Raw genomic sequence first — 15,372 nt, forward strand, 5'->3', positions numbered from 1 at the left:
TTAGAGTCTATAAGGAACACACAAACAAACACAAATTGATTTTTATACTCACCACCATAGGATGGGGATATACTAATCTAGTCATTCCATTTGTAACACCTCGAAATATTGATCTGCAACCCAATAAAGTATATTTATTCTGGATCGTCTCGACATTTTGAGTCTATCTAGCAATGTCCTTCCGTCTGTCCAAATTAAGATACCAGTCGAAAGCGTAAAGCTAGCCGCTTGAAATTTTGCATAGATACTTCTTATTGATGTGGGTCATTGGGGATTGCAAATGGGACATATTGGTTCAGATTTGCATATAGCCCCCATATTAACCGATCCCCGTATTTGGCTTCTTGAGACATTAGAAGTCTCAATTTTCATCCGATTTGGCTGAAATTTGGAACAGAAACTTGTGTTATGATTTCCAATATCCATGCCAAGTATGACCCGAATTGGTCTATAAACAGATATTGCCCCCATATAAGCCGATCCCCTTTTATTCCGCTTTTACTTGTTATATATTTGTGTAATTTTTTTGAGGTTAGGATTTTCATGCATTAGTATTTGACAGATCACGTCGGATTTCAGACATGGTGTCAAAGAGAAAGATGCTCAGTATGCTTTGACATTTCATCATGAATAGACTTACTAACGAGCAACGCTTGCAAATCATTGAATTTTATTACCAAAATCAGTGTTCGGTTCGAAATGTGTTCATTCACCGTTCAGCGATGAGGCTCATTTCTGGTTGAATGGCTACGTAAATAAGCAAAATTGCCGCATTTGGAGTGAAGAGCAACCAGAAGCCGTTCAAGAACTGCCCATGCATCCCGAAAAATGCACTGTTTGGTGTGGTTTGTACGCTGGTGGAATCATTGGACCGTATTTTTTCAAAGATGCTGTTGGACGCAACGTTACGGTGAATGAACACATTTCGAACCGAACACTGATTTTGGTAATAAAATTCAATGATTTGCAAGCGTTGCTCGTTAGTAAGTCTATTCATGATGAAATGCCAAAGCATACTGAGCATCTTTCTCTTTGACACCATGTCTGAAATCCACGTGATCTGTCAAATACTAATGCATGAAAATCCTAACCTCAAAAAAATCACCCTTTACAAAAGATGTTGTGAAATTTTATAGAAAAATTTATCGAAAACAATTGTTAAAAAAAATTTCGGAAACGTTCAAACGCATCGTCGTCTTCGCCACACGACCTATACACGTCACACAGATCTATACGCGTCTGCCTATTTGTGCCCGTAGTCCCATGTGTCACGTAACAGTACCCAAAGCCATACTAATCACCTTTTAGATTATCCACTTGGATTATGAGCCTCGTTTAGTCACGCTCTGGATCTCCCCCAGAAAAATTTTGTCTACTTCCGACTATTGAACTGTTCCGTAACCGCCCGGATTTCGGCCTATCGCAAAGTGTTATGGTCAGACAAAAACAGAACTCTGTCTCTGGGTTGTTAGTGTAGACGCCCAAGCCTGTTCTCCCCTCTAGCTTTGAGTCATTCCTTCTAGCTTGAGGTCTGGTCTATGGTCTATTCACCCAATTCTTAATAAAACCTCCGAACACTAATCTGCTCAATGTTATATATTCGGATAGGTGGAGCAACAGCGATAGACTCAAAGTTATCTGCTAGTAAAGTTGAACCCTCTTAGACTTTTCCTCTGACCTCAAATAGATGTACCAAGTATGTTTCCAATCTGTTCAAAATCTGATATAGCTCCCATAAAAACCTATCATCCGATTATTCTTCTTAAGCCTCTAGAGAGCGCATTGTCTACCCGACTTGGCTGAAATTCTGCATTTTTAAAAGATTTTTTCAAAAGAAAAATTGGAATTTTCATTACAATTTTATTTTCAGTTTTAGAACTTTTTTAAATCCATTCCATGCCCAACTTACACTATTTTGTTTTTGGAATGGGATTTCATGACTATTTATTCTTTCTTTTTTTGCTGTATACTTGAGTAATGAATATTATAAGGTCTAGTTGTTGTTGGTTCAAAAAACTTACAACTCACTCTTGTGGATTATTCCTTCCTAGAGAAGAAGCTCATTGGCATGATTAACGTATATCATGTTTATGAACGAAATTATATTTTCTCAATGAAAACAGTTTTTGAGTCGCTACGGTAAATTTAAACAACAAAGTCACGCTAAGTGGCATATTATTGAAAGCTTTTTTGGGTAAAAGCTCTTTAGGGTAAACACGAGATGAGAGGCACCAAAAAAGCTTTAGAAACCTTAAAAAATGCCCCCAGTTGTACGCACTCAATAAAAGAAAAAGCTTTTTACCAGAATTTCTTGGCATTTGCAGTAGTTGTTCTTAGATATTGTTAGGGTCAAAATGCCAAGAAAAAAAGAATAACGAAAAGAAATATATTAAAAAATATTAAAATTAATTTATAAAAAAAAAAATGATTAAAGAAAATGTTTGTAAAATAAAAGTGATTTTTAGATAAAGTAATTAAACAAGAAAAGCAAGTGATATGACAAAAAATTTGTCTACCAAGTAGAAAAAGTTCATCTAATATAAATAGCTGTAGATTAAACACATATTTGTTATTAAATAAAGTATACCCTTTAAAACACAATTGTTATGCAAAATAATCTTATTTGACGGTGTTTAAAATAAACTATAATCCTAATTATTGTAGTTATAAGATTTAATGGTTCACAATATCCTAACATAGTTTGGCCTTTTATGAAAGGCCTTTGTTACAAAAAAAAAAAAAACAAAACAAAAGAAAAACGTTTGAAACCAAAGAAGAAAGCTTGAAAATACTAAATTATTTTCTATATTAGTGTTAAATTAACAAATCAAGTTCCTTTTTACATAAAACTCCATAAAAAAATTAACAGTAATAATAGTCAATACCACCACTTGTATAAGCCAAAGAAAGCAAGCAATGTTACCGTTAATTATGTCAAAAATGACAGCTAAACTTGATTCTGTAGTTATACATACACAATCAAAAGCAACACCAACAACGACGAAAACCACCACAGACTACTTAGCGTCAGCAGCAGCAACAACATTGTCTTCATCAACACCATCATCATACGCTGCTACTCAAGACTAAAACTGAACTAAAAGCATTGCGTGGGGGGTCCTTGAATCAAAAGAACCAAATTTCAAGATTCTACAATAACAAAAACCTTAATTGCTCCAGAGTAGAACCCCTTAAAAGCAAAACGTGAACTAAACCTTACCATAAATAGAATTAAGCTTCTTTTTTCTACACAAGCTGACAAAAGCAATTCTCATACAATTATACCACAATTGGATAAAAGACGCTTAACCCACAATAACATTCGTGCTTAGAACCCAACAACATTTATAAAAAAAATTGTACAAAATCATTGAAAATGTTGTGAGTCCCATTCCAATTCTTCCTCGTTAAGTAAATAAAATAAAAGCAATTCCATACATACCCCCAAAATCGCTAATAATAACAAGAAATCAAAAACCCCATGGTAAAAAAGTATGTCAACAAAACAAATAAGATAAAAACAAAACGTCACAGACAGCCCCTCAATGAAGAGAAAACCAAACACCCCAATGAGAACAGCTGATTTGAAGTGAACAACAATAATACTCATACTTACCCCCATGCTACGGTGAAACCCCATGCTCTTGCTCTTACTCACCACACCAATATAACTAACCTACCAAAACCTTTCGCCTAGTAAACACCCACCCACCACCTTGCTATAGAGTGGCAACAAAACACACCATCTAGTTTACTTTACTCTCTCACCCACTGAGAGCCAGCCAACTAGCCCCCATACACATTGCCGCCGAATGCCATATATGTGTGTTCGTGTTCGTTTGTTTGAGTGACAGTGTTGTGCTGTTAAAGATAACCCCCCATTGTTGTTAAGCGGTTCAAGGTCGTAGAGGCAATTTGTTGCTCTTGTGCACTTGTTAAGCTTTTACAAGAGAAAAGCCGACTAAAAACAACAGCAGCAACAATAACAACAGTTAAAAAAAATTAGTTAAACAAGATATCAATCAAAACAAAGCCCAAGAAGAGAAAGAAAAAAAAAACAGAGTGGTGTGTGTGGTCACATTGCTCACAGTGGAAGCAAATACACACGCACACACACTAAAAGAATGCTTGCAATTGTAGCATCTAAATCTGAAAAAACGAAACAGAAATTTTGTGCAAATATGTGCTGAAGTGTCATGGGCCTCTTAGAAATATACAAAGAGCTGTGTGTTGTTTTATAACAATTTCATAAAAAATAAACACATGTTGCTGTTCATCAATGGTGCTAAAAGATTGTTTGAAATAATGAATTGCTTATTTTGAAGTGTTTCATTTTGTTGTCTTTTGAAAAAATAACCCCCTCAAGCAATAACCACCTGTTCCACCAATTGACGCAGTGCAATCGACATTGACATGGCTTTATTTACTTGCTGCTTTGAACCTGTGGAATTTCCTGAGTTTTTGGATACATTTATACAGAAATGTACAGACCCATCGTGTAAGTTTAACACAATTTTTGTAGTGACGTTTTAAACAAATAGAAATATGCAAAACGCAAAACAAAATTTGTCAAAATTTTAATTTTGTTAAAACAGTTTTATTCATCTTTTTTTCTTGTTGTTGTAGTAGCCACACATTTCTATGCTGAAGTAGAGATACTTGTCAAACTGCTATAGGTGTCAGATTTTTACTCTAGCCCGTGTAACAGATTGTTGTGTCACCATGCTTAATTTACCAGCTGGGTTATGTTGGAATTTTTATACCCACCACCGAAGGATGGGGGTGTATTCATTTTGTCATTCCGTTTCCAACACATCGAAATATCCATTTCCGAACCTGTTAAGTATATATATTCTTGATCAGCGTAAAAGTCTAAGACGATCTAGCCATGTCCGTCCGTCTGTCTGTTGAAATCACTCTACAGTCTTTAAAAATAGAAATATTGAGGTGAAACTTTGCACAGATTCTTTGTTTGTCCATAAGCAGGTAAAGTTCGAAGATGGGCTATATCGGACTATATCTTGATATAGCCCCCATATAGACTAATCCGCCGATTTGGGGTCTTAGAACCATAAAAGCCAAATTTATTATCCGATTTGACTGAAATTTGGGACAGTGAGTTGTGTTATGCCGTTTGATAACCTTTTTCAATTCGATAGCGCCAAAATTTGGTACAGTGAGTTGTGTTAGGCCCTTTGACATCATTCTTTAATTTTGCCCTGATCGATCCAGATTTGTATATAACTGCCATATGGGCTGATCTCTCGATTTAAGGTTTTGGGTATATAAAAGGCGAATTTATTGTCCGATGTAGCCGAAATTTGGGACAGTGAGTTAAGTTAAGCCCCTCGACATCCTTCTGCAATATGACACAGATCGGTCCATATTTTATATAACTGTCATATGGGCTGATCTCTCGATTTAAGGTTTTGGGCCCATAGAAGGCGCATTTATTGTCCGACTTTGCCAAAATATACCCGAGGTGGTGAGTATTCAAAGTTCGGCCCGGCCGAACTTAACGACTTTTTACCTGTTCAACTTGGAAGGGGTTCGCTCACAGAAATCTGGTAGTAAGTCTTGTGGGACTGTCTACTGATGAAGGTGTTCTAATTGAGAACTGAAGCGACAGCCCATCGCAGTTCGTAGAACAGCATTCTGAGAGGCCTGGGTCATTGATATTCGAGCCGGGGCCATCCTCGTGAAGCTCCATAGGTGAGTAAGATCGTTCCAATCCATAGGACCGATCGCAGCAGGAACGTTATGCCCATTGGTTATTTAGTTAGCTCCCAGCTGAGCTTCGCGTGATGATGTTGAACACTATACAAATCGGAGCTCAGAGTACCAACCCATGTGGTGCACATTGTCATCACGTGCCTATATATGAAGTGCATTGTGTTAGAGACTATATTTGAAGATCGTAGGCGAAAAGAGAGCAGTAGTGTTTATTAACATTTGTCTTGAATTTCTGTATGTCGTACCTATATGGCCATGTCCGTATTTCCATTGATATGAGAGAACTATCCCCACTGTTTTTATACCCTCCCACCATTGGATGGAGGTATACTAATTTCGTCATTCTGTTTGTAACTCCTCGAAATATTTGTCTAAGACCCCCTAAAGTATATATATTCTTCGATTGTCATGGCATTTTAAGTCGATCTAGCCATGTCCGTCCGTCTGTCTGTCGAAAGCACGCTAACTTTTGGAGGAGTTGAGCTAACCATTTGAAATTTTGCACAAATACTTCTAATTAGTGTAGGTCGGTTTAAATTGTAAATGGGCCATATCTGTCCATGTTTTGATATAGCTGCCATATAAACCGATCTTGTTTTGTTATGATTTCCAACAATATAAACCGATCTGAGGTCTAGACTTTTTGAGCCTGTAGAGGGCGCAAATCCTATTCGATTTGGCTGAACTTTTTCGTGACGTGTTTTTTTATGACTTCCAACAAGCGTGCCAAATATGGCTTAACCTGATTAGCTGCCATATAAACCGATCTGGGATCTTGACTTCTTGAGCCTCTAGATGGCGCAATTATTATCCGCTAAATCAGACTAGTTTTCAAGGAAATCAGAACCTAAGTGGAACTCCTTCTTACTGCCAGTGCGAGACACACATGTAAGTGCCACATTAGTGTAACATTTTTTTTTTTCAGAATCGAAATCACCATAAGAGTGTTGGGGAACTTTCCCCTAACCGCAATCAGGGATGCCAACTTAGTGCTTTTCGCACTAGTTTTGGTGTTTTTTAGGTACCAAGTGCCAAACTAAAAAAAGCACTAAGTGGACGCTTTTTGCTTTTCCTGCCAGTGCTTTTTACCTTATTGAAAATTTTAGTTTTTTACTGCCACGGGGAGACAATGCTGAGAGAAGTTTCTCCTATTTCTATAGGTGAATAAAGTTCGATTTAAGTTAGACGATCAGGGATCACTTCTTGCCGAGTCCGAACGGCCGTAGAAAACTCTTAAATGGCTGATACCACACATTTGTGAGGATTTGGGAGGAACACCACCACTGAAAACTTTTTCTGAGGCTCAACCCGGAATTTAAAACTGGGCGTTCTTATCGGTTAGCCAAATCAACATCTGAACGATCAAAGCGAAGACATTCGATGGTTACGCGCCATTATTTTGCATCATTTCGTACATCCGTTGAGATTTTGCTATTGCAAATTTTTTTTGTTAAAATTAAGCACCTTTTGGTAAAATGTTCCAAATATCCAAGTTAGTGCTTTTTTACACTTTTTTACACAAAATCCAAGTAGAGGAGACAGTGCACCTTCTTAAGGTGCTCCTCTGCTGTTCCATCTTTCTAGATCTACAGATCCAAAGACTGCCGTAATCGTAAATAAATTTCCTTATGGCAGTATTGATGCTTAGAAACTCCAGCCCCATCATGAGTGACGTCTGTTTTACATTATTGAAAGCACCTTCAATGTCAAGAAATGCTACCATTGTATATTCCTTGACTTCATCGGGTCAATCCGGTATGTACAACCGACTGTCATGGGATTCATCATAAAGGATGATAGACTAATAGGACGAAAATCCTTCGCCTTAGTGTGGTAAGGTTTTCCTGCTCTCGGAATGAAAATGACCTTTGTATCTCTTCATCCCACAGGTATATATGACATGCTGATACAAGCAGAGTATATCTCCCTAAGCAAAGGAACCAGTCTATCAGACTCAGCTTGTAATTCAACCGGTGATACATCATCAGAGCCTGGAGTCGAAACTTTTTATCACCCAAAGGATTTCGGTTCAGACACAATTTCCCCTATAACCTCCGACGAATGCATACCAGTGACAACCTCTTCCTGAGCCACGTTGTTCACTGGAGAGTTTGCCGGGAAATGTCTGTCAACGAGTAGAAATAGTGTTTCTTCACTAGACATTATCCATTTATTCTCTGACTTCTGAATATAGCCCACCGTAAAAGGTCTCGAGGAACTTTCTTAGCCTAGAGGTCTCAAATGTATCCTCCACGGAGCTGCACTATTCCACCCAGGATTTGTTCTGAGCCTATTAGCTGGCCGTCCCAGTCGTGTGGGCCCCTAGTGGCTTTCGCCTATTGAAATGTTTTCTGCCACCCTTCCTTAGAACTATCAGCCTAGAGGCTTCCAATGTATCCTCCACGGATCCGCACTATTCCACCCAGGATTTGTTCCAAGTCTTTTTCAGCTGGACCTTGAATTTCTTAACGCAGCCTTATAGACATCCCAGTTGTGTGGAAACCTTGTAGCTTTGGCCCTATTTGAAAGTTTTCAGCTACCCTTCCTTAGATCAACCAGCTTAGAGGCCTCAAATGTATCCTCCACGGAGCTGCAGCACGCCACCCAGGATATGTTCTGAGCATTTTTCAGCTGACCCTTGATTTTCTTAGCTCAGCCTTATAGAAGCCCCAATCGTGTAGGGCCCTTATGTTTCTCGCCTTATTGAAATGTTTTCTGCAACCCTTCCTTAGACCAACCAGTTTTAACATCCACCATGCTGGCCGCTGTTTGCCCCCTGGTTTGGCTCTAGGACATGCTCACACAAACAAGTCATTCAGGGCAGCTCATCCCTTCGGTTGATATCTGAACTTGAACCTGTTGTTGTTGTAGCTACATTTTCATGTGGAGGTGGCGATCCTCGTCAAGCTCCTATAGGTGAACAAACTCTTTCCAGTCCAAAGGAACGATCGCCGCAGGAACAGGGTAGCCATTGGTTATTTAAAGGCGTCAATAACTCGCCTTGTCATATCGTGCATCATAGGCACTCAGCATTTGTGCAAAGGCCGGTGCCGCCCGGCCTCTCACTGAGACTCTCCAGTCTCCCCGACACGGGATAGCTATGAGCACCACACAGGCTGGAACATTGAGGTCCGATCTGTATGTTGTTCATTACTGTCACGAGAAGCTTAGCTGCAAGCTACCGGGCGCGTCCACAGGTTGCGGATAGTGGAATGCTTCATACGGAGTAGCTGCTACGGGAGTCGCGAACAATCGGCGGTACCGAGCGGAGAGTTTCAGTGAGACGCCGGGCGGCTCCGACTCTTGCACAAATACAATATGACAAGACGATTATTGGCGCCTTTAAATAACCAATGGCCAACTTGTTCCCACGGCGATCGGTTCTTTGGACCGGAACGAGTTGCTCACCTACAGGAGCGCAACTCGCCACCTCCACATGAAAATGTGGCAACTACAACAACTCTTCGATCGATACCGCTGATTGTCAGCGACTGCCGTTGCAGCTACACTGTATGGAGCATTCCACTATCCGCAGCCTGTGGACGCTCCCGTTTGCTCGCAGCTAAGTCTCTCGTGGCAGCAATAAAACCCACACAGATAGGACCTTAATGTTCCAGCTTGTGTGGTGCTCACAGCTTTCCCGTGCCGGACCCCATATCTGGTGCCCGTATCACTTCCCACAATGATGCCCTTTTCCCCTACAGAAGCAGTTTCAACCAGCAAGTTAAGGTTCGAAGGCGGTATCTCTGAATCGTGTACCCTATATAGGGAAGCCAGCCAGTAATGAGACATAAAAAGTTGAAGGCTGGCTACTACTGAATCTTCAGTGCATAGTGGCAGAAAAAGAGAAACATTTAGGCTATTTTTTGCAAGAATACAGGCTCTGTGTCTCCCATTCCCTGCACCCTTGAGTAAATCCACGAATCCTACCTTGACCTGCCCAATTTTAGGGAAATTCTCCATGAGAACACCTCTTTTCTACAGCCTTCCCCATTACCACTATCTGTCCCATATGACAGAATTTTTCTTACGATAATTGTGTTCACCGAGCAAATCTTCATTTGGTTAACTAACCACCCACTTCATGATTTATAGGGTCCCGCTACTCAAAATCTGATTTCTCTTCACGGACCAGAAGTATTAGGGACAGGTTTTGGGAATCCAAAAGCTTTCAGATACTCAGGCCTACTTGTATTCTATTAACAAACCAATGTTTAGCACTCACCGATTTCGTAGCATATAACCGGTCCTAACCAGCTTTCGGGGTGACGAGACTATAGGACTGCTTTAATTATTAAGAAACCCAAAAAGACCCAAAAAAAAATCTGCTCCAGTGTTTTCGCCTACCTTCAACGAAGGCTGTATATCGCCATACCAAACTTTTTGTCCATGAAGACGATGTCCAATTCGTCATTAAACAAAAGTATAAGTGGAACATACTTAGATTTTAGAGCAGAAAAGAGGAGCACCAGTTTTATGATCAAGATCAATTTCCGTTCCCTTGCCCTTGCCCTTGACCTTCCCATCCGAGTCCGATACTAACCTAACGCCTATAAGCAACAATGAGACAAACTTAAGCTGTGTTCAGGAAGGTTTATTGATTACTGAAAAGAAATTGCTGGACAATAGGTGGATTTGAACACATACAACACTCCTTCGGCATACGTTTCAAGCGTGGCTAATGCTATCTTCAGTACCGTAGTGTTGCTCTCTAACTTTTCGCCTGTCGCGCCTACATTTCATAGCCTGATAATTTGTGGCACCATACTTAAATCCAAACGGATATGGCATATTGAAATTTTTTAAATTCGGCTACCACAAGCTTAGTCCCGTAGCCGTTAGATAAATATCTCCCGGGCTCTGTGCAGTCTTTCTATTTATAATGTTTGCCTTTCATGACTGGCCAATGAATTATATTTACGCTATTTCTCTCAAAGGGGGAGTGAGTCCATGAGAATTAATTTCACCAGAAATTGTGTTCATTCAAAGTATTTTAGTAAAAGCCTCCATCCATATATAACACCCGGTAGTCGAGTTGGTAGCATGCTTGGATTACCAATGCAGGGGTCGTGGGTTCCATTCACGCCAGAAAACTTGGCCTTTCGCTGCTGTGGTATCACAATGGACTTAAAATTGTCTAAGTGAGTCTGTAAAAGGACTGCTACTATTACCTAACCTAACCTATATAACTCCTACATACTTGTTAAGAAGAGTTTATTGTATCTAAGTAAAAGTAATTTGTTTACCTTTGTATCCAGCGATGTCATGTTGCTAACAGATAGTAAAACAAAAACATGTTTAAAAATTTGATATATGACTTTCCAGGAGATGCACTAGAGGGTAAAAAAGTTAATTTAACGCCTTTATGTACCACATTTTGGCGGAAACGACGCCAACTGTTTTTTTTTTTTTTTTGATATCATCTCTGAATCAGTTGTCCTTCGACATCAAAACAAATACAAACAGCTGATTGATTTTTAGCTTAGCTTTCAATTGATTTGACAAGTGTGTCTTAGGGGACATTTATTTTTGGAGATTTAATTACCTTAAGGCCATCAACCAAGTGAAAAATATTAGCTATTTATTCTTCTAATTTAAATACTCCCAATAATTCCATTAACCGCAAACACTCTTGCTTCTATAAATATATTTAAGAAATATTATTAAAATTTAACGGGTTTTAGCTTTTGCGAGTACAGCCCTGCAGAACATAACTTTGGCAGCACTACAAATTTTTTGAAGCTGGCAGCACTTTTTCATTTTTATGTGCTTCTTTTACCTTCCATTATCTCATGTTTTCTTTTGATTTCATTCTAAATAAATCATGCCATTTCTTTCTAACACATGATGTTAAGTCCATCCACACTCCTCACACCATTCATTCATTTACATATTGAACAGCTGGCTCATAGCTAGTTTTCCTGTGCAAGAAAAAAAAAAGGCAGGCAGTAAATCCATTCCAGGAATTTGGAACATAAACCTAGGGAGTTTGGAGTTTTACATAGTTCACCTATCAGTCAAACGAACGAATCGAGAATTAACATATTTTGAACCCATTCAAATCATCAAAATGTCGGGTGAGTCATTATCATAAAAGGCGTATGTGGACGCTTAAGATTTGCGGTCTTGTGCGGCGAAGGATTACTTTGTTTCATAGTTGAGGAAACTAACTAAAATTAGTACAATTTAGGGGGGAGTTTGGCTCAAAGTGCATTGTATGTCCTGTGAAAATAATAAAATGTTAAATTTTACCTAATGTGTTACTTAATATGAGGCTACGGGGTCAATGGCCTTGAAGTGGTGTTTTCAAGTTTCTAAAGAGCAGAGCAAACATTAAATGGAGCCGCAAAAAAAGCAGCCGGAAATTAAAATAAAGTTTGTTTAAATTACAAAAGTATTTGAAGTTTACTACCGCTAGTTGCTCTCTCCAACGTTAACTTACTAACTTTTCCAACAAAGTTGGCTAATAAACTGACACACATATTAGCCATGACAGTAATCGATTTTTCTAAACAGATCGCACAGATAAATGTAAGCCCAAGGCTATCTTTGCAATAGTTAATTTTGTTTTGCATAAAGCAAACCAAAAATGCACCACCCCAACAGTTGTGCTACTACTACCATTAGCAAGCCCTTATTGCTAAATGGTTTGTATCAAAGTTCAATTTCTATTAAAAAATTATAGAAACTGGTTAAATGAAGGCCAATGTAACTATCTTATGTGTTAAAAATGGTCGGTGTTATAATATTGGGTGTGGTTGAGCCTAATATGTTCTAAGTGACAGTTGCAGTTTGGCAACTTTGACTTGCTATTACTACTCAATGGGAAATTTCGTGCCTATACCCATGGGAATACCACATGTGAATGCGAATGACTTCGTAAATATTCACCATTAGGCAAAGGTTTTTCACAACGAAGAAACAAACCACAAATGGCAAACTAACAAAGAAAAAATGAATAACAACAAAAGTAAGAAAAGGCAAAGAAATCAGCGGGAGCCGACCAAAAAATTACCCTACACAAGCGAGTCTACCTACTGCTTTTAACAAACGAGGTCCCATGTCTAAATCCGGTTAGACTTTAATTTCGTTTAGCTATTGAAATATAGAATAGCTCCACCTGGCGCGGGATTGCTTTAGGCACTACACGGGCTGGAACTTTTAGCTCCGATCTGTATGGTGTTCGTCGTTGTTGTTATTGTTGTTGCAGCCACATTTTCATGTGGAGGTGGCGATTCTCGTCAAGCTCCTGTGGGTGAGCAAGCTCGTTCCTGTCCAAAGAACCGATCGCCATGGGAACATGGTGGCCATTAGTTATTTAAAGGCGCCAATAACTCGCCTTGTCATATCTGGCATCATAGGCACTCAGTATTCGTGCAAGAGGCGGTGCCGCCCGTCCTCTCACTGAGACTCTCCGTTCGATGCCGCTGATACTCCGCGACTGCCGTTACAGCTTCTCCGTATAGAGCATCCTCGGTAGCTCGCAGCTAAGCTTCTTGTGACAGCAATGAACACCACACAGATAGTACCCCAATGTTCCAGCTTATGCGGTGCTCACAGCTATCCCGTGCCGTGTGGTTCCTCGTATTTTGATCGGGTGACAGCCATGTGGCTTTGTGAATATTTTTATGTTGAAATGTTGAAATTTGCCGCGGCGATATCTATTAGCCTCAACCCATTATCGGACATTATCTCGTGGAGGTTAAATTATCCGACTGTTGGTTCAAAGATGTCTTCCTTCCCTATTTCGCATTAAAATTTCTCAGAACGATTTAAATATCATGGTCGGGGCAGCGGCCGTACTTTCTCTAAAGGCACTCGCAGAAAATATCCTTGGTCTGCTCTTCCTTGTCTTCCGTCGGGGCAAGTGTAGAGATGGGTAAATACCCAAAAGGTATTTACCCGGTAAATTAGGTAAATACCCGGGTATTTACCCATTTATACCCAAAACCTCGGTATTTATAATTTTGCAGATATTTTGGGTATAAAAACATTTTCCAAACAATTTTTGATTATTTCGTATTCCCGATATAGGGTATTCAGGCCATAACAGAACCATTTATAACCCGAATTCGATGAAATTTGCCACAGTGTGTTCCAGTACCCTTTAACATTTTTTTTTTTTTTAATATCGTCCAGATCAGACCATATTTGGATATAGCTGCCATATAAACCGATCTCCCGATATAGGGTATTGAGTCCTTAAAAGCAGCATTTTTCATCCGATTTGGATGAACTTTGAAACAGTGCATTTTCATAGACCTCTGCACCTGTTTGTTGCATATCGACAAGATCGAAAAATATTTGGAACATAAACCCAGGGAAATTTGAAACAGTGCTATTTGATAGACATCTACACTTGTTTTTTGAATATCGTCCAGTTCGGACTATATTTGGATATATAGCTGCCATTTAGAACAATCTCCCAATATAGAGTATTGTATAGAATATTGTGTAGAGCATCTGGTCGACATTCCCTATATGGCCCAAACTGAACGATATTCAACAAAAAGGTTTAGAAGGGTGCCAAAACGCACTGTTTTAAATTTCATCAAAATAGGATGAAAAATGCTCCTTTTATGGGCTCAATACTCTTTATCGGGAGATCGATCTATATGGCTGCTATATCCAAATATGGTCCAATCTGGACAATGTTCAACAAACAGGTGTCTCTACACCTTTTTGTAGAGACACCTGAAATTTGAAACAGTTCGTCTTTCAAGACGAACTGTTTCAAATTTCATTCAAATCGGTGGTGGTCGTCAACGCTATGGGGGTCCGTTTTTTCGTTTCCTTTGGTTCTCATAGTTTTCCGGAGGCGGATTACTGACCCAGCGCCGCAAATGCATGGGTTTTGTGGGATCGCACGTGTTTCCCTCGTTGTCGCGACCCGCTTGCTCCAAGATCCAACGCTAGCCTCCAGCCGCCCCTAACCTGGGAACAAAAGGTGATATTGACCATTGGTTATTTGAAGGCGCCAATCACTCGCCTTGTCATCTCTAGTATTATTGGCACTCAGTATTTAATTAAGAGCCAGTGCCACATAACTCCTCGCTGAGACTCTCCTCTCGAAACTTTACAAGATCATTTCGAAATACAGAGTTACCACCTAGATCCAATATTTTGTTTTTGGGCTTTGTAAACTGCATTCAGTTATGTGAATACCGGTGATGGAATATAAAAATTTATATTCTTGGTATTTAGAAGCTCCAGATATGAATATAGCCTTAAAAACCACAATAGCGTTATTTCTTAGCAAAAACCCGAAGCTATTATGGTAGTTGAGCAGCGAACAAAGACGGCCAGGCATATAATTATGGCCCTTTTAGATCATAACAAAAGCCCAGATGCTAATTTTATAAAATTCGAATAAAAATGTATCATCGATTCTTGGGAATTAAATCATTAAGATATTAATCGAACACTAAAGCATCATATCTAAGCTATAGCTTGAAGCTAAAAGATAGTGCATAGTGGATAAGCGACCGAAGACGGCCAGCCATATGATTATGACCTGAATCTGCAATCCCAATCTTTCAACTACACACTCGAAGATTGTTTCATGCCCATGGTGGTACTCAAAGATGAAAATAGTGTAAAAAAATTAGGTCAGATCGGCTAATAAATGTTATTGTTAAG

The 15,372-nt window shown here is 39.3% G+C and overlaps 1 protein-coding gene across 2 annotated transcripts in view; it reads left to right on the forward strand.

Moving 5' to 3' along the window:
- Positions 1–2,450: 2,450 nt before the first annotated feature.
- The window catches only part of LOC106088096 (protein EFR3 homolog cmp44E), a gene marked incomplete in the record, with an annotated part of 58,223 nt that continues 45,301 nt past the window's right edge, over positions 2,451–15,372 (forward strand). The window contains 1 exon segment of one of the 2 annotated variants that reach the window (XM_059370280.1): positions 2,451–4,498. In XM_059370280.1, the coding sequence (XP_059226263.1) occupies positions 4,414–4,498 (85 nt within the window). 2 annotated transcript variants of the gene reach the window in all.

This window comes from Stomoxys calcitrans, chromosome 5 (assembly GCF_963082655.1).
Source record: "Stomoxys calcitrans chromosome 5, idStoCalc2.1, whole genome shotgun sequence".
NCBI classification, from domain to species: Eukaryota; Metazoa; Arthropoda; class Insecta; order Diptera; family Muscidae; genus Stomoxys; species Stomoxys calcitrans.